At 38.1% G+C, this 24,219-nt stretch overlaps 2 protein-coding genes across 4 annotated transcripts; one reads left to right on the top strand and one right to left on the bottom strand.

Moving 5' to 3' along the window:
- Positions 1-33: 33 nt before the first annotated feature.
- On the top strand, positions 34-14,436 carry ttc16 (tetratricopeptide repeat domain 16). 2 transcript variants are annotated; one of them, XM_055200746.2, is made up of 11 exons: positions 34-503; positions 588-678; positions 781-924; positions 3,728-3,828; positions 4,239-4,368; positions 4,448-4,662; positions 5,165-5,441; positions 5,612-5,753; positions 5,825-5,990; positions 8,002-8,138; positions 14,005-14,436. In XM_055200746.2, the coding sequence occupies exons 1-7, from the start codon at positions 376-378 to the stop codon at positions 5,385-5,387; spliced, it is 1,032 nt and encodes a 343-aa protein (XP_055056721.2). In that variant the 5' UTR covers positions 34-375; the 3' UTR covers positions 5,388-5,441; positions 5,612-5,753; positions 5,825-5,990; positions 8,002-8,138; positions 14,005-14,436. The 2 variants fall into 2 exon arrangements, with proteins under 2 accessions (XP_055056721.2, XP_055056722.2); XM_055200747.2 differs by lacking the exon at positions 14,005-14,436 and adding an exon at positions 8,901-9,010.
- A 1,499-nt stretch (positions 14,437-15,935) lies between these two features.
- On the bottom strand, positions 15,936-22,994 carry mymk (myomaker, myoblast fusion factor). 2 transcript variants are annotated; one of them, XM_055200740.2, is made up of 6 exons: positions 22,775-22,994; positions 20,058-20,172; positions 17,872-18,020; positions 17,634-17,750; positions 17,395-17,535; positions 15,936-16,811 (listed from the first exon to the last, which is right to left on the bottom strand). In XM_055200740.2, exons 1-6 carry the CDS (start codon positions 22,907-22,909, stop codon positions 16,692-16,694), a joined length of 777 nt encoding a protein of 258 aa, XP_055056715.1. In that variant the 5' UTR covers positions 22,910-22,994; the 3' UTR covers positions 15,936-16,691. The 2 variants fall into 2 exon arrangements, with proteins under 2 accessions (XP_055056715.1, XP_055056716.1); XM_055200741.2 differs by lacking the exon at positions 15,936-16,811 and having other exon boundaries at positions 16,940-17,535.
- Positions 22,995-24,219: the final 1,225 nt, after the last annotated feature.

Raw genomic sequence — 24,219 nt, 5'->3', positions numbered from 1 at the left:
AATTTATTTCAAAATAAGAGCACATGTCTTTTATTTTGCCCCGTAGATCTTTTATTTTGCTCGGTCTTTACAGAAGTTTAAAAAATTAAATGAAAAATACGATAACACATGACTAATTATTTTTGCTTTTAAAGACATCACAGACTGCTTTTTAACATTTAAAAAAAATTGGTGGGAGTGTCTCCCTTATGACTCAAGTGTTTCCATAGTTACTATATGCTTTAAGACGTTTTCCAGGGTCAATATTGTTGTGTGTTGTCTGTTTGGTGCTGCCTCTGTTTTTTTCAGTGTGGACGCAAATTGTAAGTTTTTTTGTTAGATTAAATATTTTAAAGATTTTAGATAGAGAACAGGTTTATGCCTTGAATCCAGGTCATGTCTGAGTCACACAGGCAGACTTTCAGGGAATCTAAAATATTTGCCTCCAAGTTTCAAACCGCAGGATCTAAAGAGAAACCCGAAATGAGTGGGGAGCTCCTGATCAAAAACAAATCAGATATTCAGTAAGTAAAACGCTATTTATAACATGACTAGTAACATACATGCAATCTATCATGAAGTCTTGCTCTGATTCATTCTTTATCTAGTTACAAAGCAGGTGTAGATGCCATGTCGCAGTTTCAGTTTGAGAAAGCTGTGTGCTGTTTCTCAAAGGCCATCCTGCTCCAGCCACAACAGGTGGATGCATGAATATGTGCATTTGTTGTCTTGTATTGGGATTGGGTAATTATTTGGTTAAATCTCTGAATAAATTGTGTTTTATGTTTGATCCATATGCAGACCCAGGTCTATGTAAAGCGAGCAGAAGCTTATCTACAGCAGTGTGACTTCCAGTCAGCAGCGCTGGATTACAGACACGCCTGCATGCTGGAACCACAGACTGAGGTCTACTGTCAAAGACTGGCATTCATTTACTATCTGCAGGTACATAACCAACAGCTGTTGGAAATCACATTTGAGGTCTAACTATTAAAGAGCACTATTGTCCGATTCACGATTTTACATTTCCTTTGGTGTGTATTGTGTAAGTATGTATTAGTGTTAATGATACATACCCCAAAGTAAACAATGACGCAAGTTATCCTCTCCAAAGTAAATCTGTTTTCTTGGACTACAACAAAAACTCGGAATGTAGGCAACAAATTACTTCCTGGGCCTGTTAGTCTCAGCCTCAGACGTCACGCCCACAAACGGTTGGCTGAACATCTGATGTTTTTCGTACACTTTTCTGGAAACCCTGTGAGAATGTTAAAGTCGTCTTTGATTGGTTGGAAAAAAACGGATTTCCAGGAGACGCGAGTGTCGCGATTAGTTTCAGTCCCTGGAAAACAAAGCTCTGACGTTCCATTGAGGAAGAGAATCAGTCGTGTTCACGTGGATAATAATGAGCAGTTATCATGATCAGCTAAACATTGGATTCTCGAAAATATGCATAGTTCGCGGCATCGACTCTCTAAAAGACGTCCAAGAGTTTTCTTTAAGGCAGTTAGTGGAGTTTAAAAGTTTGGTTCTCCTGAATTGCTTGTATGTGTTAAAAAGTGGAGAGATATGCTTCAAACAGACGTTTAACGGGAGCGTCTCATTGGTGTGGCTGTTGATGAAGTGCACAACGTTGTCCTATGGTGAGTAATGTTGTTTATTTAGATACTATTTGGTTGCGGCTGGTTATTTCAATAACTGACTTGTTGCCAGCCGGCTCGTTATTGTGGGGAGTCCGAAACGTGACGCTAGATGAAACAAACTGTGATTGGTTGTTTGACATGTCGGTCAAACAGCTCGTGGGCGGGCTTTGTCCAGAAAAAGCAGCAAAAAACACCAGACCTTCAGTATTGAAGGTCTGGCTACGCGAGACTATGGGCCTGTTGACGTGGACAAGACTGACATTATCATAATTCCTCCCACTTCGGACTCAGCCTGTAAGTTAACTCCTGTTAGCATTGCATTGTGACCGAATCTTTCAAACATGGTAAGGAGCGTCATGGACACAGCGCTTTTCAGATCGTTGAGCTTTGTACAAAATCAGTGCGTTTCAGGTAGACGGGAATATCTGGAGCTACAAAAATGTATGGTATGTGGAAAATAATGTGTTTTTTGAACCATAAACCACACAAACACATTGTACTATACCAAATACACAAAAAAACATTGTTTTTAGCAATGAAGGTGTCTTTTAAATTGCGCCTGCTCGCTTACCGTGGGTTCACATCAACCACGTTTGAGGCATCAAATTAGCATGTACTGTGCCTAGTTTGCCGCTTAAACAGTTTGAGTTTACTCGCTTCATTCGCACGTGAAATTCTAGTCATCGAGAAATTAACGCGGAAATTTGCGTCATGGGAGGGGCTTCTGCGACTCTGCTCGATTCCTGTAATCACCTCACTACCAGAGCAAGCTCCTAATTGGTTAACTTGGTGCGTTTTTCCGCCAAAGTTCAAATTTTTCAACTCGCGCCGAACTAGACATGCGAATGAGGCGGAATCGCATGTACCGTGCCGCGCTTAATGCCTAATTCGCGGCGCGAGACCTCCAGACGCACGTCAACGCGTCTTCACATTGACTTAAAGGAATAGTCTACTCATTTTCAATATTAAAATATGTTATTACCTTAACTAAGAACTGTTGATACATCCCTCTATCATCTGTGTGCGTGCACGTAAGCGCTGGAGCGCGCTGCGACGCTTCGATAGCATTTAGCTTAGCCCCATTTATTCAATTGTACCATTTAGAGTTAAAGTTAGAAGTGACCAAACACATCAACGTTTTTCCTATTTAAGACGAGTAGTTATACGAGCAAGTTTGGTGGTACAAAATAAAACGTAGCGCTTTTCTAAGCGGATTTAAAAGAGGAACTATATTTTATGGCGTAATAGCCCTTTTGGGAGTACTTCGACTCGCCTGAAAAGTCCGCTCCCCTTCTCCCTCTCATAATGGGAGAGGGAGGGTGTTACTGCGCCGAGTCGAAGTACTCCCAAAAGTGCTATTACGCCATAAAATATAGTTCCTCTTTTAAATCCGCTTAGAAAAGCGGAAAAGCTCCAGCGCTTACATGCACGCACACAGATGATAGAGGGATGTATCAACAGTTCTTAGTTAAGGTAATAACATATTTTAATATTGAAAATGAGTAGACTATTCCTTTAACATTGAAATCACTTGCGCTTGACGCCTCTACCGCAGCTGGTGTGAACGCAGCATGAGTCTACAAGTCCATAGGGTGTCCCATCTGTCATTTTTACGCTCCGAAGTGTGCTCATCAGCGCCCCCTCTGCAGCCTTGATGCGGTTTTCGGCAAAGCCCGCACTGCTGCAGGCTTCACACACTCTGAGGAAGTCCACAAAGTGTGTCATTTGGGACACGGACAAAGTTGCACACTTCAAGGCACTTCAGTAGGCCTTTAAGTATGGTCTTTAAGTACTTTTTGAACTCTCAGTTTAGTAGGGACTGTTGCATTATTTGCTTAATTAATTAACAAATGAAGCTGGGTAAAATATCAGATTTTTTTAATGCTGCATAGGGTTGCTGGTGGTCCTAGTTTTCTAAGGCTAACCAACGCATGTGGAAAATGTCCCTGCTGGTTGTGGCCGACACACCCGTGCTGGCATTCAGGTTTTGCCAGCTAGACTGGCGCCAGACCAGTAAACAAGCAGCAAATACCAGCCTGAGATAGTATGGTCATTTTTGATGATTTAAAATGTCTTGTGTGTGCCTTTTTGTACCGTTCTTGCAGGGTCAGTGTCTCTATGATCTGGGGATGTTCCTGGAGGCTCTGGAGTCTTTTACAAGAGCAGCAGAAATCAGACCTGCTTTCCAGCTTTATCACATGAGAAGGTCAGTGCAGCTATCAGCAGATACTTACTGTTAGATCCCAAAATGTATTGCAGTGAAATAGACATAAAAATGTCATGCTAAAAAGTGAAAGTAGGAAAATCACCACTAGGTGCTGCTACATCCCTCTTTAACTGTGTGAATATACACAAAAAAAGACCTTTGTGCCAGTCGTTTGGCTTAGAAAGAAGTATTAAAAATATACAATTAGCAGTGAAAAAAACTTTCATACCCTATGGACTGTCCAAAAGAAAAATACCTTATATTTGTTTACTTATTTTTTATAAAATAAAAAATATATATAAAACATATGATTGGTTTAATAACTAATGCAATGCAATTACATTCAGGCCTTTTTCAGTGCACAAATGCATTTTAGGGCTATCATGCTCTCCTTTACTATATATTCATAGCTTGGCTTGTCTGAGTGCACTGGGCCGATACTCTGACTGTCTACGGCTGGTTGGTAACTGGTTGAAAACGGGTGACCCTTCAGCTGATCTCTTCATACTGAGTGCCCGACTGCACCAACAGCTCAAACAGGTCATTATTCACAACCTCCAAAAATTTTTTTAATTTAAGAGTCTGTTATATAACGGCCCGGGTCTATATGTGTCCCTAGATGGCATTGTGCTATCATGACCTGAGATCAGCAGTCAGATTAAAGCCGGGGCATCCAGAGGCACTCGTGATGTTAAAGAGGCTACAAGAGAGCGCCGAACATTACCATCGTGCAGCTGTTGATAAAGAGTTAATGGGAGAACTTACAGATGCCCTGGGAAAAATAAACACTGCACTGGACTATAACCCTGGTAAAGCACGGTACTTTCTCTTTAGGTAAGGCTTGGGTCATGACATCTGATGAGATTTGTTTTTTGTTGGTTGAATAAAGATGATGTTACGGCAAACAGCATAAGTTAATTTACTATCACACATATTAAATCTTTATTACTATTTTTCACATTTTAGAATAATGGAAAGTAATTAAAATATTCTGTGCAAAAGTCACAAGACTGATTAGTCTTTTGACAGCCCTAATAAATACATATTAATTACAGTACTTTTTGGCCAGAAAATTTTTTGAGATGTATTGCCACCTTGTAAAATAGCTGGCAGGTTCCATTGTGACAGCCTGAAAACTGACTGATGGCAAGTTGTCATAAAAGATTAGCGGTTTTTAAGTAGCTTTTTGTAGACAAGCATTTAAGATATGTGTCCATACATTGCATATTTGCAAAAAATAAACCCACCCTGAGAAAAGGTTGCTGAAGTGAATGTGTGACAACTAGCCCCGGTCTCCCCACAATGTGTGATAAAGTGCACATCTGCATTTTTACAGAGGAATTCTGTATCGCCGCCTAAAAGACTTCAATGCTGCCATCGAGGACTTTGTTCTTGCGGTTGAATTGTGTGGGCTTGATGAAGAAGCACCTCAGGGTGAGATGCAGGAGATCTCGGAGGCTTTAGAGGACGACGCTCAAACCCAGCTGGTGCTCACCTACAACGATTTTCGGTTCAGTGCTTCTCCAAGGGTTTGTATAGAGAAGCCGTGGTGCTGCTGAACAAGGCCGTGGAGAAACAGAAAGACGAGAGCGTGCTGTTCATCAACAGAGGAGGTGTGTTGGCTTGAGACTTTGAATGGCATGGTGTCTGGGATATTTCTCTCAAATAGATTTATTGAATTAAAAAAAGAATTCAAGAAATGTCTGGGCCGTGTCTTTTAAAGTAACAGCCAGAACGTGTATCATCCAGAGAAAATCTCTCTCTGTGTGTCCTCGGTTTCCAGATTGTTTTTTTAAGCAGTGCGAGTGGATGTTTGCATTGGCGGATTATCAGCTAGCAGAGGAGATGGATCCCCACAACACGGATATCTGGCTACGACTAGCTGTCATTCACAACGCGCTGGGGTTGCACAGATTCAACGACAAGTGGGTTTAAATATGCATTTGAGCACATATTTATTTACCTGTATGATACTACTTTTTTATTCATTTTTTAGGAAGTACCAAGAGGCAGGAGATTTGTTTTCTGTAGCTATAAAGTACAACCCAACCGCAGTTCGGTACTATGAAAATCGAGCCAAAGCTTATAGCAAAACGGACAAACTGGAAGAAGTGAAGCAGGATGCCATCAGAGTTCTTATCTTGGATCCCACCAATGACCAGGCAAGATTTATGCTACCACACTGTAAAATATAGGACAGGCAACCAATCAAATACAGCTAAATTATTTATATTAATGAATTTATCCAATTTTATTAAAGCTGCCATCTGTGATGTGTGCCTCTATATCGCCCTCTCTGTTTGAAACATGAAATTGCTAGCAACTACGTATAGAGTTCAGATGCAAAACCCTCTAATGCTGCGTTCAGACTAGCTGCGGTAGAGGCGTCAAGCGCGAGTGATTTCAATGTTAAGTCAATGTAAAGACGCGTTGACGTGCGTCTGGAGGTCTCGCGGCGCGAATGAGGCATTTAGCGCGGCGCAGTTGAAAAATTTGAACTTTAGTGGATAAATGCTCAGTGTTAACCAATCAGGAGCTTGCTCTAGTAGTGATGTGATTACAGAAAGCGAGCGGAGTCGCAGAAGCCCCTCCCATGATGCAAATTTCCACGTGAATGTCTCGATGACTACAATTTCACGCGTGAATAAAGTGAGTAAACTCAAAATGTTCAAGCAGCTCAAACCGACGGGTGTGAACTTACGGTAATGCTGTGTTCAGACATGCCGTGATGGAGGTGTTAAGCGAACGATTTCAATGTAAAGTCAATGTAAAGACGCGTTGACATGCGTCTGAAGGTCTCTAAGCGCGAATGAGGCATTTAGCGATGCGTGGTATACGCGATTCTGCCTCATTCGCGCATCTAGTTCACGCGAATGGTGCGAATTGAACGTTGCCGCGGGAAACGCGCAAGTTGAAAATTTTGAAGTTTTGCAGAAAACGTGCCGTGTTAACCAATCAGGAGGTTGCTCTAGTAGTAATGTGATTACAGGAAGCGAGCGGAGTCGCAGAAGCCCCTCCCATGACGCGAAGTTCCACGTGAATGGCTCGATGACTAGGCTTTCACGCGCGAGTAAACTCAAAATGTTCAAGCCCCAAACTAAACACGGTAGACGCGAATTTGACACCTCAAACGCAGCTGTTGTGAACCCACGACAATGCTGCGTTCAGACCAGCTGTGGTGGAGGCATTAAGCGCAAGTGATTTCAATGTTAAGTCAATGTAAAGACGTGCGTCTGGAGGTCTCATTCCGCCTCATTCGCGTATCTAGTTCCCACTAATTGAGTGTTGCCGCGGAAAACGCGTGAGTTAAAAAATTTGAACTTTGGCAGAAAAACGCGCCGTGTTAACCAATCAGGAGCTTGCTCTAGTAGTCATGTGATAACAGGAACCGAGCGGAGTCGCAGAAGCCCCTCCTATGATGCGAATTTCCACGTGAATGTCTCTGACTAAAATTTCACGTGCGGCTTTCACACGCGAATGAAGGGAGTAAACTTAAAATGTTAAAGCGGCAAACTAGACGCAGTAGACGCGAATTTGACGCCTCAAATGCGGCTGGTGTGATCCCACTGTAAGTGCATCTTTATTAGGCTCTTATGTTTAGTAATTTCACTTTAGTGGCAATGAAAAAGTTATCAGTCAATAATCGAAATGCCTTATTTTCGACCTCTATTTCCTGTCGCAAGGAATGGCATGAGGACAGGGGTATCTGAAACTTGTTTATGCCTGGGGAAAAGATTAGAGCGATTACCAATTAGCAACGTGGCCCAACTACCAATGATCCAATCAGTTCTCGATGGACGAAATCAAGTCCTGGCCTAAACATTTTTTCGTTTTAGAAGCCGTTTCACTCAGCTATAGGGTACATAAGACAATTGCTACTTCTGTTTCATGGCGACTTTAATTTCTAACCAAAAAAAGTTGAAGTTTAACCAGAAAAGTTTACCCAGTGACAGTGCATTCAGGCTATATATTTTATCAGTATGGCATATGTGCTCTCTGGAAATCGAACCTCTGACCTTTGCGCTCCTTACGCAATGTTTTAACAACTGAGCTGCAACAACTATTTATTTATGATTATATCCATGATTGTACAACAAGAAAACAGGAAGGAAATGTCAATAATCACTTGAATACTGATGAACATCTGATAAAAATGCTTGTATCTTGGTTTAGGTGGTGGCTTTGCTGTTGCGTCTGCTCCCAGGATGCTCTTTGTCTGACATCATGTCCTGTGCCACTGCGCAGTCGGTCAAAAAACAGCTAATGGCAAAGATTCAAGCTTTTAAACAAGCCGTCTCAAAAGTATCAAGGTTTGTAAACGTACTGATCGACATGCTTATGAATTTATTTGTTATAAGTTTGATGCTATACTGTAGCAATGTGTCTTTTTCTCATATACTCAAAACATTTTGTGAAACTTTTGCATTGGAGTTTTAAGAAAAAGAAGAATGTTTTTTATAATTATACTAGATTGGATAAGTGGGCCCTTGTCAAAAATGTCAACCAATCCCAAACTGGCTCTCACACTTCACTGGTTAGTGGTCCAGAGCAGAAGATGACGTTATTTAAGGTGGACTGCATAGTCAAAAGCAAACAACAGGTATACAAATAAAAGATTGCATTTGCTTATTTGAATGATTAACACTGTTAGGAAAATATGTGTTGACAACAAAGTCAGTCAAAACATTACTATTGCTGTCTTGTTAAAACAAAACCCCATTATTAACAGTTATTACTGCAGACTACAAAGCAAAAAATTGGCAAAAACAAACAAAACGTTTGGTAATAAATATTTTTATTATCTTGGCTCTGAAAAAAACTTTAATAGCAAATATGTTATGTAAACGTTCCAGAGAAACAGATTTCTCCCCAAAAAAGTCTGTTGTTCTTATGAAAGAGTGAAGCACATTGGATGTACCCAATCAAAAACAGTTTTTTGGAAAACGTTTTGGAAAGTGTTTTAAAGCTCATTTACTATTTGAAACAATTCAGTTATATATTATAAAATTACAGGTTAATGTGTTTGCATTCCTAGAAAAGCTGATATTAATCTCTTGTGTTTATGGTGTCAGTTGAATGAATCGGTGAAGAAAGCTCTGCATCAGAGGCAGCCGCTGCACCGTGATGGGCCACGTCTGGCCCCTGTGCCCCGTGAACGTAAACGCCCCGACACTCAGGATCCACTTGTAGCAACTGTGTCCAGGAAATTTAGGGGCCTTGGGCTTAATTGTTAAAGATCTGCTGGAATCAGTCTCAGTAATTCTGGACAATCTGTTTCTCTCAAACTAAGCTGAAATAGTGGAGTACATCTAGCATACACTCTTAAAAATAAAGATGCTTAAAAGATTTCTCAGCGAAGCCAAAGGAGCAATTCCAGTGTTATGGATGTGACATTTGCAGTCAAAATTTAAAAATATAATTCTCAGAGAATGCATTTATTATCAATACATTGAACCATCTGATTATATTCATAAACCCTTAATGATAAAGTCCAGTCATCAGAAAAATATAAGTCTTTTTACGAGTTTTCTATTTTAGATGAGGGCATCATGCATGCGTTATGGATGTGACTAAAAAGCATGTTTTTGGGAGACAACATACTTTGTAGGATTTCTGTGAATTAATTTTTTAAAGTTTAGGACATGGAGCAAAATTAACTTAAGTTAATTTTTAATATGCTCCTTTATTAAGAAAAACAAGCATTATGGATGTGACAATTCTGAAATATGCACTTACTTAAAGGGTTAGTTCACCCCAAAATTTCATCATAAATCTCTTACCCCTGTGTCGCATGATGCTGACGTCACCTGCTGACATAGTTGCCAACTTTTTTAGTTTTTTCCCTTTTTTTATTTAAGCCATTATGCAAACATTGTAAACAACACCTAAACAGCCCGTATAAATGCACAAATTACTTGCCAGCGTATTTTGTGTCTGTACGCTGGCAAGTACATCAGCGGGTGACGTCAGCAGCATTCTCTGGGTCTGCTCGTGAATGTGCACTGGAGGACAAAGTAGGAAAAGAAATTGTTGAATAATTTTTTTTGCAGACATTATTTTGGGAAGTAATTGTAAAACAAACTGAAGTCTATGGGACAGTCACAAGCCTTACGATTTTCGTCAAAAATATCTAAAAACGTGTTACAAATATTGACATCTCAGATTTCACTATGAGTAAAAACTTTACTTTTTATAATAACGTTTATAAATGCCCATTTACTTTTATTGTTAAAGAGCAACACTAACATCTTTTGCATTTAAAGCGTCCATAACACACACAGTTTCTGCGTATCTGAGTACCTATAGAGTAGTACATCCTTCTTATCTCCAAAGAGTCTTTAGTTTAATCAGATTTATAAAAGACAGATAAGCTTTACCGAGTATTTCTGAAAATTTGGAAGGGGGAGTTACGAACTGCGGGAGGAGCGAGTCACGAGTCAACACTTTATACTGACTTGGTAACTTATGATTCACTACATGTTTCTGTTGTTTATATAATATGGACTTACGCGCCTATTTCCAACATAACATAGAAGTCTTACTTACCGCATGCAACTCATGACCCGGTTGGGACTTTTCAATGAAATCCAGCGTTAAACAAACACTCCCGCAAAACTACACTGCTACCCCGGATGAACAAACTATATCCATTGTGTTTTTAAGAAAAATTAAGTATTAAATTGAATTAAGCCATTAAATAAAAATGTATTCAGTTTTTTTTTTTAGAGCAAATAGTTCACAACTTTCTAACTCCAATTTAAATTTTGCACATGTTTGTCATTTAAATCTGTCTATAAACAAAAAGTAGGCAAGGCAAGGCAAGTTAATTTGTATAGCACATTTCATACACAGAGGTCATTCAAAGTGCTTTACATAGAAAGGAGAAAACAAGAAATCAAAGATACATGAATTTAAAATATCAAATAAAAGAAAATAAATGTGATTTTAATAAAAACTGTTTAAATGTGTGAAAAAGAATAAAACAGGAATAAAAGTATAAAACAGTTAAAAATAAGAATAAAAACAAGAGAAATGAAAAGAATTAAAGTAGTGCATATAAAATATAGTGCAATCAGTTCGGATGCAGCATAGTGCTCATTTAGTAAATGCATAGCTAAACAGATGTGTTTTGAGTCTGGATTTGGAAGTCTGGAAGTAGGCAAAATGGTAGCGTTATCAGTCAGAAGGATGAATGTTTTATGAACTAATAATAATAAAACTGACCTGAGTTTACCTGTTTACAGGGCTTTGAACCAGATTTTTTCCCAATTGAACAGAAACAGTATTTTAACGTTTCCGGTTTTCGGTTCAACCCTAAAATTGACGTTCCTGAACCGGTTAGAACAAAAAAAAGTTCCCGAACCGGTTAATAACGTTCCATGTCAGCTGTGGGACTATAAAAAAGTAGGCTGATCATTAGGACATTAAACTTAAATTATTAGTCTACATAATTTCCAATAAAGTCTCTATCTTGTCATCAAACATTAAAAAAGGCTACATTATGTAAGCGGCATAACTGTAATTCTGACATGCCTACATTTGTTTCAGCATTATACATGAATTAAGACAAGGACAATTTCTGCCATGTCGTTTATTGGCAAACAACTTAAACAAATGTTTTTATTAGAAAAAGAATAATATTCTTTAAGATCATTTTGTTTGTATGTGCCCTGCAAGTAAAGAAAGATTGTTCGCTTGCTTTTTGAAACACGTCTCTCTGTGTATGCACTTTTGAGTGCACTTTAACACATGCACACACACAGACGGATGACGAATTCCAAACGGCACTTCGGGAAGAAGATGCAGCATAAACATTTCCACATAAAGAGAAATTTACGTTGTCTAAATTATTAACATTTGCAAGCCTTTTAAACACTAATTAGTATTAAAAAAAAAAACAATAATCTTCAGATACTTGGTAGCTTACAATTGTTACCTCTTATGATTGAACATTAACTCTTTCACCGCCAGCATTTTTAAAAAAAGTTGCCAGCCAGAGCCAGCGTTTTTCATGATTTTCACCACAGTTTAATGCCTTCCAGAAAATGTTCTTCTTCAAATATATAAACATATACAATATACCAAATGAAAGAACCGACCCTCTGCTTTCAAACAAAAAAAAACATTTCATCCTACCTTGAGTAGTTCTTTTGTAATCAGCTTTTGAATATGGGTAGGTTTCTGCAAAAACACCACATTTTGAGCAAAAAGCTGAGATAATTCCATTTTTGTGACGGACTTTTCATAGAGATCCCATTCAGAGCGATCTTTAAAACAGACACGGACATGCAGCAGCTTGCCAGAGGGCAATACTTCCGGGTTTAAAAAGGGCGCCACCTAGTGGATAATAGCGGTATTGCGGAAAGACGGAAGTACTCGTCATTGGCAGGGAAGCATTTTCTCTTGATTGACGAGATATCTCGTCAATGGCGGGGAAAGAGTTAAAGACTTGGGCTTTAGTAGGCTACTTGCTGGTGGCAAGCTTCTCATTTCTCCGATGAGTCAACAACGACCGGAAGTGAACTTCACCGAGTATTGCACAGAAATCTTGTCAAAGAACGAAAAAAAATAACAATATTAACCGGTTACCATTATTTTAAATAAACGATTCTGTTCCGGAACATATATATATTTTTTAAATTTCTGGTTTTGTTTCTGTTCCTTGCAAAGCATCAAAAGTTTCTGGTTTTCGTTTTCGTTCCATGAACCAGTTCAAAGCTTTGCCTGTTAGAAACTGGTCATTTGTGATTAACTCCCCCTAGTGGTGAAGCATCAGATTTTCGAAATGTTTTGAAAGTTATGACGTAACGAAGCCTCGTTTGCTAAAATAAATAAATACTTCGGCCAATTTGAAACACTCTCCGAACCACTGTTTTAAAAACAAAGCATTTGCAAATGTTTCGAGGCTTCATAAAGCAGTGTTTCGAAATTACCCCTCACTACAATTCATTGTCTGCTGTTTTGAATCTGTCTGCCGTGTTTGTTCCTATAAAAGTCTCGCTCATTACAATAGGATGGGTAAAAATGACAAATAATCACTTTTGGGTGAATTAGGTGAATTACACCTTTAGGTGAAACAGATTTAAAGGGCACAGTTTTTGGGTTAGGTGTAGGACCTTAACGTCATAGTAAGGGGCCAGTCACACCAAAAGCGCTTTAAACGCTTGCAAACGCAAGGCGCGACACACTGCCTTTTTTAAAAAAGAGCAGTGCGACGCAGCTTTTCATATTGCTAAGCAACCACCGAGTCAGCTGTCTTGTCAATCAAATATTGAAGCGTGAGCGCTCTTTTGCTGTTAACTGTCATATTAGCAGAAACTTTAAAAAGAGGACGCTTGCTCTGACCTTGTTTGAGGGTGAGAGGTGCACAGTGAGTGAGTGGAGTCCGGTTCTTCAAAGCAACTGTAAACTTCCCTCACCACAACGTAAGGCCCGCCTCTCCCCTGATTCGATTGGACAATGGAAGACGCGAATGACGTCAGGCGCTTCTCCGCTCTCAGCGCTCCTTCAAAAACGCGTGCGCGGCAGGCGGCAAAAAACCGCAAGGCGCTCGGCGCGCATAAACAGCGCGCAAACGCGCCCTGCCCATAGAATATCATTCAAAAAAGGCGCCTGCAACTGCCATAAACGCTTTTGGTGTGACTGCAGCCTAAGGGAGATTATTTTGGGATTATTGTTCAATCGAGTCAGTTCTTTGTTTTGATCATAGCAGCTGTCAGTGCTCCACTTCAGCTGGGAGAACAGCTGAAGAAGAAAGCACGGCAGCTGATGCACCAAACATTTACAGTATTAGATATTTACACCCCCATGCAAACAGTTAATCACATGTTTAAACCCCTAAAGGAGGCAGCCTTTTCGGAACTCCATCGGAACAATAAGATGTCGTTTAACAAAAGATGCTCCAGACAGAGAATATATAAATCAAGATGTCAAACAAAAGAGAATGAAACGTAGAAACTGCAGAGGAGAATGAAGTTATGCTTCCAACCAGCAATCCAGATACGTTTGCTTTCAAACGAACATTGCGGTGGCGAGGCTTGGTGGAGTTTCCTCAGACTGTGAGCCTGTGTGGGCTGAGACCACAAACAAAGTGGTTTTGAACAGACAGCGGTCATAAAGAAGTCGAAAGTGCTTCACCGCTGTAATAAAAGTGTAAAGTTACCTTTTTTCTGGCAGATTAGGACAGATGGCAAGAGAGGCAAACATTGCCAGCTTTCCCCCAGACAAAAACACCTTTCTGTGGGCACAGGAGCTGATGGCCTGGACCCCTGTCAAAGAAATGTCTCAGAAATGTCAAAATTTCATTCATGTTTTGTCTAAAACATGCCGCAGGCATTTGTCATTTTTGGACAGTTTATATGTACCGATGGACCAACCAAGTAAGAATGTATGAGTTCCTTTATTTCGTTGAACAGGAAAAAAGATATTTTGATAAATGACCATTGACTTCAATAGTAGGAAAAACTATACTATGGAAGTCAATGGGTTCTGTTAACTGTGTGCTTACCACAAGTCTCAACTAGTTCTGATCCAAATTAAATTTGATAATTAAATTTGGCTGGCGGTAATTGTCTAATAAATTGCCTGTTTTAGGACTTTGACGACTAATTGTCTGTTTTATTGCTTTGAAATTTAATTCTCATGCATTTTTTTTTGTTTGTTCATGAAATAATTTTCACACATTGTGATTATTTAAATTCAATCTTTTGTCTTATGTCTGTAGTGCCTGCAAAAAATCTATTTCTTACAGATCCTTAAGAATAGCATCCTTCACTTCCCTAAATTTAAAATTGCTGTTTTGGAAATGTATATTTTACTTGGCAGTTTGTACTGCTTATCAAAGTTTTGCACAACATGATCTCACAAATAGTTATTTTTCGGTCTCATTGTCACGTATTTCCGCCATTTTACGTTTTCATGCCACGACTTTCTTTTCATGTCAGTTTCACGTATTGGTTACTGTTTTTCCTAATTTTAAACCATTGTCGCTTTGGTTTGGGGTTATATTTGCTGTTTTGCTACTAGGATGTCACTTTAAGTATTGGTTTATAAAAAAAATTGTATGCTTTTTAAACCATTGTCGCCTGATGTTAGGGTTAGAGTTGGGTTTGGGTAAGGATGTCATTTTATGTAACATAAAGTTGTTCTAACCCCAAACCGAAGCCACAATGGTAAGAAAATAGGAAAAACAGTTGAGTAACCAATACATGAAACTGACACGAAAAGAAAGTCGTGGCACGGATACGTAAAATGGCGGAAATATGTGACGATGACAAGGAAAAATTAGCAAAATATTTCATGACTATTTCACGTAATTTGTGAGATCAGGTTGGTTTTGAAGCATTTATTTAAATTGTGTTTTTTCTACTGTATTGAATTGCTTTGCAATGTATCGCATTACACTGTCAGTTAAGAAGCACCATCGGATACTGTCTCTTTTATACACGCGCTGCAGCTCCCCCTTGTGTTTTTTAAAGAGATGTGCAATCATTGTGGTGATCTGAAATCATCGCGATGAGGTTAAACAATGATTTAATAATTGTGACGGCCCTAGTTAAAATCACAAAACATTTGGTTTCTCTCACACTTTTAGTGGTTTCAACAACAAAGGCCACTAGGTGTCAACTGTTAGCTGCATAATCTTGTCACAAATTAATAAATGACTGTCCCTGCATATTATTATTAATGCAAAAAGGTTTTGAAATATGAAAACTACATTCTTATAGCTTTCCAACAATATATAATTTTTTCAAGATTATTTCAAGTTTATATGATATTAGTGTTATAAATATACAATCATTCATTTGTATTCCTATGGGGTCAGTGACATTTAACAAATTTCTATCATCAAATGGTCTTGAAATATGAAAACTACATTCTTGGAGCTTTCCAACAATATATAGTTTGTCACGATTATTTCTGGTTTATAGGATATGTATTAATAAATATATAAAAACACACCTGTTGGCCGGTGACATTTTAGGAAGTTACTCTTACTATGTCATTATTTTTGGAAAATGGTAATGAGAGCTGAGACCTTTGAGTAAAACCTTCTGTAGGACATCTGTTATTAAGAGTATACTTTAATAAACCCAAAAGACAAATCATTTCTTTATTTAAAAATGTCAAGTTTTAATGCACTTAAAAATTTTAAATCACTCAAACAAAAAATTCAACAATGGTGCTGCAATAAATAAATATATTTACATACATAACATTGTTACACTGTAAAAATGTCTTTGTTGTACTTGAATTTACAATTATTTTTGATATAAATTATAAAAAATAAAGTTGAAATAAGCTAATTCTATAAAATGTATAGCAACTCCTCACTCGTCAAGAAAGTTGATTAAACTTAAAAAAAGGGTAGACAAAACAAAATGTAAAAAAATGAATAATTTTAAAGTTTCTCACTGTACTTTCATCTACTTCACTATATATCAAACAGTTTGACTCTTTTGAGTCTGCGTTTATTTGTATCCAGATGATGTCTGACCTGTCTGGCACAAACACTTGAATATAAAGAATTAAATAGCCTTTTTACGATCATTTAAACGATCATAGACAAGTGGTCCCTACTGAGCAACCTTTATTCATTTTGGACAGATAACACGTCTGCTGTTTTTTCTAACTCGTAAACTTTCCAGCTGGACTTTTACGGTACGTTCGGTCCTTTCTTCTGCCATCGCTTCTCCTAGTCCTAAAGACCAGGTCTTCACAACCCGTTTTTCACTACAGACACTTGACAAGCAGGGCATCATTCAATCCTTGGGAATAAGTTGTCCAAAGCATACTTGGCCTGTTGGGAGGTCGTATAACTGTCCTCACTGTCAGGCTGCTCTCAGCAGACACAGTTTCTTGCGTTACATGGTGCGTGGCTGAGATTTGTGTAATGGTAGGCCAGGACCACCGGTCCGCTTCCAGAGTTTTTGAGGAGTGGTCCAGACAGTCCGTGCTTTCTCTTTCATTGGCGGTTGCGATGTCTGCCATTAGAAAAATAGGAGTGCAATTAATATGGTTTTTGGCAAATTAGGGAAATAGTTCACCTAAAAGTGAAAATAATTTACCCGCCTTCATGCCGTTCCAAACCCGCATGGCTTTCTTCTTGGAAAATTGTTAAGAATGTACCAATCACTTTTTTTAGTTGCAATTAAGAATGAATGTTAAGCTAAAGCTTTAAAAAGGACACAAAGGCACCATAAAGTAACACAAAGTGATCCATACACTCTTACAATGTAAAAAAATGGTTATGAAAGTTCTATGAAAATGGCTGTGAACCGTTTGTAGCACTCTTATTTATAAGATGCACTATATTCTCATAGTTCATGAAGTATTTTAGTACATTTGTGTCCGCTTGAAAGCCACAGTCGCTATTTATTTAATTGAGCGGTACATTTTTAAATATGTGTGCTCATGCAGGTTTGAAAAAGCAAGAGATTGAGTAAATGATGACAGCACTTTTTGTGGTGAACTGTCCCTTTAAATGCTCACAACGACATTGTTTGTCAGTTTAAAAAGGACTGCAGGGTGAAGATCGGCTCGCTCGGATAAAAAGATGTGTCATACACAGCAGCAGAGGGTGTAGCAGTTGAGTTTGGCCGCGTTGCGTCCCGTCCCAGCATACCGGTTCTTCTTGGGCAGGAGCAGAATAAAAGAAACAGCCAGTGACACATGGTAGAAACTGTGGACGTAAGCATATTCCCACTCCTGTGGGATGAAAATGAAATAGTCATTACCGCAGTTTGGCGCAGTTTTATGCTTTTATAACAATTGCATCATGTGTTCTGTAAAATTAGTTTTTTTACCTCGAAATAGAAGCGAAGCATTAAAGCAAGAGCACCAAAACAGCATCCCGGTCCTACTTGTTGCGTGTAAACGCTTTTGTCTGGATACAGCCCTTTCTTTTCCTTCATTTTTTGCAACTGGAATAAAGTAAAAAGAACAATTTAGTCAGACATTCGTGGTAGACAAAATTTTTTGTCAATGCAAATTGCCTCTATACATCTTTAAAAAAGCCAATCAGCTGTTCTCTCTCAGACTCACCCATTTAACTGTTATCATAAAGACAGCTGTACCGATGGGACCAGAATAGATGCCGTAGCCCCATCTGTCTTGGTAGATCCTCACAGCTGCAGTCAGCACCCCAAACATTGTAAGTGATGAGCGCTTCGGTTCATCGAAATCTCCCAGTGCTGGATGAGTGTTAGAGAATATGAGCATATGGTCTTGACACAGTGGAATGCAAGATATAAACACAGTTGTTATACAGTTAACACCAATCATGATGATATCATTTCAGCCTTATATTACCGGACTTTGTACTTATTTTACGAAGTGGCTAATTTGTGCGAAGTGAATCATACAAAAACGTGTGATTATTAAAAAAAACAATAATAAAACCCTTTCCCTAACACCAACATCACACAGGAATTGTAATGAGAATTTGGATAGATTTGTACAAAGTTAAGCGTACAAAAACAAGAAACCGAATAAAAGCCCGCACCTAACCCTGACATGACATGTGCGAAAGTAAATTGTAGAAAAACGTACGAATATGTCCGTCTGGATGAATACGAATTAGCCACCTGGTAAAATATGTACGAATTGCTATGAGATTGTGTTGGTTAACTACTCTATATTTGGCCTTATGTAAAAGTATACAACGATTGAAGATGTGTTTAACACAATAAAGTCAAGAATTTATGTTATTGTGATTTTTTTACAATGTTGCATTGTTTCAAAGCAGCTTAACAAGAAAGACGTATAGAAAAAAACACAGAAAATGAGTAAATTATTAAATATAGAGTGTATATAATACTGGTGTATATATATATATATATAGTAGTTGGATCTACTTAAAAAAAAAACATTTTCTTACTTTAAATGTAAGGCTTATGGTGAAAAAAAACTTTTTAAAAAATTACTTGAACAAATTTAAGTGGAATTTGGTGTTACCAATTAAAGTAATTTTTTAAGATAATTCAACTTTCACTTTTTACCGTGTAGTATTTTGCAAATTTTATTGTCCTTATAAGTATCTTATAATCTAATATCTGGTATATATACTATATCTTTGATAATATTTAAAGGCGGAGTCAATGATGTTTGAAAGCCAATGTTGATATTTGAAATCACCTAAACAAACACGCCCCTACCCCAATAGAATCTGGACCTTCTGTTGATAGACCCGCCCCACACATACGCAACCCGGCATTTGATTTGATTTGATTGGCTATAAGTGTGTTTTGGTAGTCGGCCCGTCTCCTTTTCCAAAGCGTTTTTCAAACATCGTGGACTCCGCCTTTAATTTAGTCAATTATAAATAACAGGCATCGCATTAAACTAGACAGAACAGTCCATGTCCATCTTGCATGGAAATTGCTCTTTACAGAAGAAAAAAATTATATAAGAGCAGGAATTTTACATTACATAAAAAATGTGGTCCAATAATACCATGAACAGCAGTGTAAAGCGCATAGAGAAATTGTATCAACATCATTAAAGGGACACTCCACTTTTTTAAAAAATATTCTCGTTTTCCAGAGTTAAACATTTGATTTTTACCATTTTGGAATCCATTTAGCTGATCTCTGGGTCTGGGGCTGCCACTTTTAGCATAGCTTAGCATAACCATTGAGTCTGATTAGACCATTAGCATCGGGCTCAAAAATAACCAAAGAGTTTCGATATTTTTCTTATTTAAAACTTGACTCTTCTGTAATTACATCGTGTACTAAGACTGACGGAAAATTAAAAGTTGCGATTTTTTAGGCCGATATGGCTAGGAACTATTCTCTCATTCTGGCGTAATAATAAAGGACTTAGCTGTCGTAACATGGCTGCAGCAGGCGTAGTGATATTCCCCAGTGCCCAAAAATAGTCCCCTGCGATTAAAAGTTACTAAGGGGACTATTTTCGGCTGAGAAAATTGCAACTTTTAATTTTCTGCGGTCTTAGTACACAATGTAACTACAGAAGAGTCAAGTTTTAAATAGGAAAAATATCGAAACTCTTTGATTATTTTTGAACGCGATGCTAATGGTCTAATCAGATTCAATGAATTGTGTTAAGCTATGCTAAAAGTGGTACCGCCAGACCCGGAGCACAACACACCTACAAAAGTAAAATAGTGACGTCTTTAGATTTTATTTTAATGATCCAGCTACAATCTTATATTAACAGAATTAACATAAGAATAAGGCAAAAATACTGTTTTGCACAGTTCTCACCTAAAAGTGTGACCCACATAGAGATGGCTGTTCCATACACGCTGAAGTACTCCAGTATCTCATACTTCATAAAACAGAGTATGGACAGTCCTGGTCCATCACATGCATGGTAAATCTGAACACATGTGAAGAGAACATTTGTGTTTACATTTCTCATGATTAATATGCCATTTTTATAAAGAACAATGTTGATAATGTGTATGTTTAAAATTCCCTAAAACAGATTACAGTAAATAAAACGTCCCATGTTGGGAAGAGACATTTGTATGTACAGTATATGGTTTAGATTTAGCATAATGAATCAGTTTTAAGTCTGTACACTTTACTTAAAGTAATAGTTCAGCTAAAAAATACCCCATAATTTACTCTCAAGCCATTCTTGATGTATGCGATTATTTTTTTCAGACAAACACAATCCGAGTTACACAAGAAAATGTCCTGACTGTTTCAAGCCCCACAATGGCAGCAAATGGTGCCTCCGATTTGAAGCCCACAAAACTAAAACAACTAGCTTCCGGTAACGACCAACACACGTTCACGAGAGAGTAAATTACCAGCATATGAAGTAGAACAAAGCGTACGATAGTGAAAATGAGACGAGACACAACGTCCAACGCTAAATACGTGCTCTCATCGATTACCCTCAGGACTTCAATATAGGACTTTAATTAAGGTCTTTATTAACAATCCTGAAGCCTTGTGCAACTTCTGTGAAGAATGGAGGGACATTTTTGGGCTTTAAATCAGAAGCACCATTTACTACCATTATAAAGCTTAAAACAGCCAGGACATTTTCTAATATAACTCGGATTGTGTTTGTTTGAAAAAAGATCATCTTATACATTGAGGATGGCTTGAGGGCAAGTAAATTTTAAATGAAAACTTATAATAAACTCTTTTATAAGATTAACATCGTTAGTTAGAACAACTAAAACACAAATAAAAAGACACACTTGACCACTAACACGATAACAAATGTGAATGGACGTTAAAAATACTAACTCTTGCGTGTGTCTAGACAGTTTTTTGTATGTGCACATTCGTGTTATAGTCACGAAAAATTTGATAAATGTTTTCGTGTTATTGACACAATTTTCCGCTGTTTTTCGTGCCTCTGGAGCACATATGTCTTTTTCGTGCCACCCAGCACAAATTTCTATGAATGGTTTTTCGTGTCTGGGACATGACTTTCTTTATCGTGTCATTTTATATTTTGTTTTCTCATCGTTTTTTCCTCTTTTTTTACCATTGTCACTTGGGGTTTTGGTTAGAATCACTTTCTGCGACTTCCTAACCCTAACCCCAACTCCAGGTGAGAATAGTTTTAAAAGCGTACGAAAAACATGTAGAAACCAATGCATAAAATTACATACTAACGCAAACCGCGAATCTAACCCTAACCCAGTGCTTCTCAAATAGTGGGGCGGGACCCCCAGGGGGGGCTCGAAGCGACACCGGGGGGGGGGTGCGCGAGCCCCCTGGGGAAAATACTTTTTCAGGAAGTGATTTTTTGCACCGTCACTTAAAGACATTACACCCCAATCACGCTGATAAGCTGCTTGAGTTTTTTATTATTATTTATTGATTATATTTAATTAAATTTTTCAGTATCAAATGGTCAAAAAATATTATACTTTATATAAGGATTGATTTTTTTCAGGCAAATTGATGCATTTTAAGTCTTTTCTGTTACAGACTAAAAAACAATGTTAATAAAGTTATTCTTTGTTGTAAGTTGATCGATATTTCTTTTTTTCTTTTTTTTTTCTTTTTGTGTTTTCTCAATGTTAATAAGGATACAATGTTTTGCAGATGTGTAATTTTATAGACAAATTATACTATTTACAGTCACTGCGGAGAGTTAGGGGGGGCGCGAAATGTTTACTTCTTCTTAGGGGGGGGGGCATGACAGAAAATAATTGAGAAGCACTGCCCTAACCCCAAGCGACAATGATTCAAAAATAGGGAAAACGATGAGAAAAAATAAATAAAATGACATGATAAAGAAAGTCGTGGCACAGACACGAAAAACCATTTATAGAAATTCGTGCTGGGTGGCACGAAAAATACATTCGAAAACCAGCGGAAAATCATGTCAATAACACATTAATCAAATTTTTCGTGACAATAACACGACTTGCCGTGGCATAGGGTAAGCATACCTTGTAAAAAAAATTCTGTAGAAATTACAGTATTACTGGGTATTACTGGAAACTAGCTGCCAGTAACTTGCTGTAGATTTTACATTGATGTTATTTACTGGCAACAGTTTGTTAAAAGTTAAATGAACATGAAACATTTTCAGTCTTTATCTTTTACAGTAAGTTACTGGTAACCAGCTGCATAATTACAGCAAATTTTTTACAGTGCATCATATAATTTGCAGTCCAATACGTTAATTCACAGTATGTTACTGTAGTTAACACAACTACTCAAAATATTTTGTAAATTTAAATTTTAAATATATGCACAAGTTTATGAAAACTGTATAAATATACATTTATTACAAGCTTTATGGTTGTGGTTATGGTTGCTTAAGGTAGTACATGTACGTGCATATTCTATGTTAAATACAAAAACACTGTTAGTAATGAAAGAAACGATTTACAATACAGATGGTATAATATGCAAAGTTACCAAAAACTTTAGTGTCCAGTACTTCATGCCTTTTTGTTTTAAATTGGATATTATACATGCTGTGAGTCATTACTGCTTACCGCTGTGAAGAACATTGTAAAGAAATAGACCATGGCCTCCATGTGGAAGCCTCTCTTTGCAGCCACACTGGCTGCAGGCAAGAACACCAGACTGCTGATGGTGGGCAACAACATCTTGGCGATAAACGCTCCCATTCTGACTTAAATAATGGACCTCTGGATTGCTGGAAAAAGCTCGGAGGCACTCTTCTGCGTGTTTAGTTCAGCCAAATCTTTTTGAGAAGTGACCCTGAAAACGACCAGAAACTCTTAACCTCTTTAAATCAGACAGGCAGCTGGGTGCCTTGTGGACCTTTAAAGTTTAAAGGGCTCACAGAAGTCAGCATGTGCCATTCAGACACAGCAGTTGTCTGGATAGGCTACTGGGAGAGACCTTGCTGTCATATGGTGCTTTTTTGTAAAGCCATTTATGGAACAGGAACACACCCAACTTGCCTGCACAAATATGCGAAAAGTGACAGTAGGTCAAGTGAGTAAGCTGTCTGAAAATTCATGGTGTAGTAGGTGAACAAAATTTGAAGTTTAAGTGCTTAAAGTGCACAAACTAACATGGGGTTAATTGTAACATGGCTACTTTATATATTTATACAGAGCAGAGCAATTTGTACTTTTGTTTTTTTTTGTCTTATTGTCAGAAGATGATCTCCAGTGAATTATGAAAAGTTTTGATGTGTTTTGGTTAAGATACTGGACAAAGAGTGTTTTGGAAGCATGAAAGAAAATTTCTTGATCTTATGTTTTTTTTCAATTTCTGAGTTGGGTGTGTAAAGGGGATCGCACACCGGCCGCACAGCGCCGCGTCACGTCGCGCCTAGGAGAACTCGGAGGTATTGTAAACCGAAAGTGCACATGTCAGATAGCGTCTCCTTCAAAATGTAAAATATACGTTAGCAGCCAATGTTAATCATTAATGATGTGGGACAAATATGATGTTATTTAATGTTAAACTATGTAAGTGGCGCTGTGTGGCGTGACAGGGATTTGAGCAACTTCCTGAGTCACAGCTGGGTGGCTCGGACAGGCGCCACCTGGCGGCGCCGGTGTGCGTATACATATAGAAAACAATGTGTTCGATTTTTTTTTAGAACGCCGCGGCACTGCGCGGCGCTGAGCTGCGCGGCCGGTGTGCAATCCCCTTTAGTCACCAAATCCAACCTTATGTAAGGAATAATTGACGACAAGCCATTGAATTATAAGAAAATAATGCACACCCAAGGTCGTAATGTGGCACGGTGCAAAGCAGAGTGCCGTTACACCGCGGGTGTGCATTATTTTCAATTATACCACAGGTCTGTTGAATGCTGCATTCTGATTGGCTGAGAAATGTTCTATGGGTGTTGATTATTTTTCTGTAAACCGCAAAAAATAGGCACCAGAGCTATGTTTGTGGTAACCGTGGTAAAAGCGGAATAATTGACTCCGGTCCTTTGAATTATTTGAAAATA

Source organism: Misgurnus anguillicaudatus, chromosome 22, assembly GCF_027580225.2.
Source record: "Misgurnus anguillicaudatus chromosome 22, ASM2758022v2, whole genome shotgun sequence".
Lineage (NCBI taxonomy): Eukaryota > Metazoa > Chordata > Actinopteri > Cypriniformes > Cobitidae > Misgurnus > Misgurnus anguillicaudatus.
The sequence above is the reverse complement of the archived record's forward strand: the minus strand, read 5'-3'. Positions and strand labels throughout refer to the sequence as shown.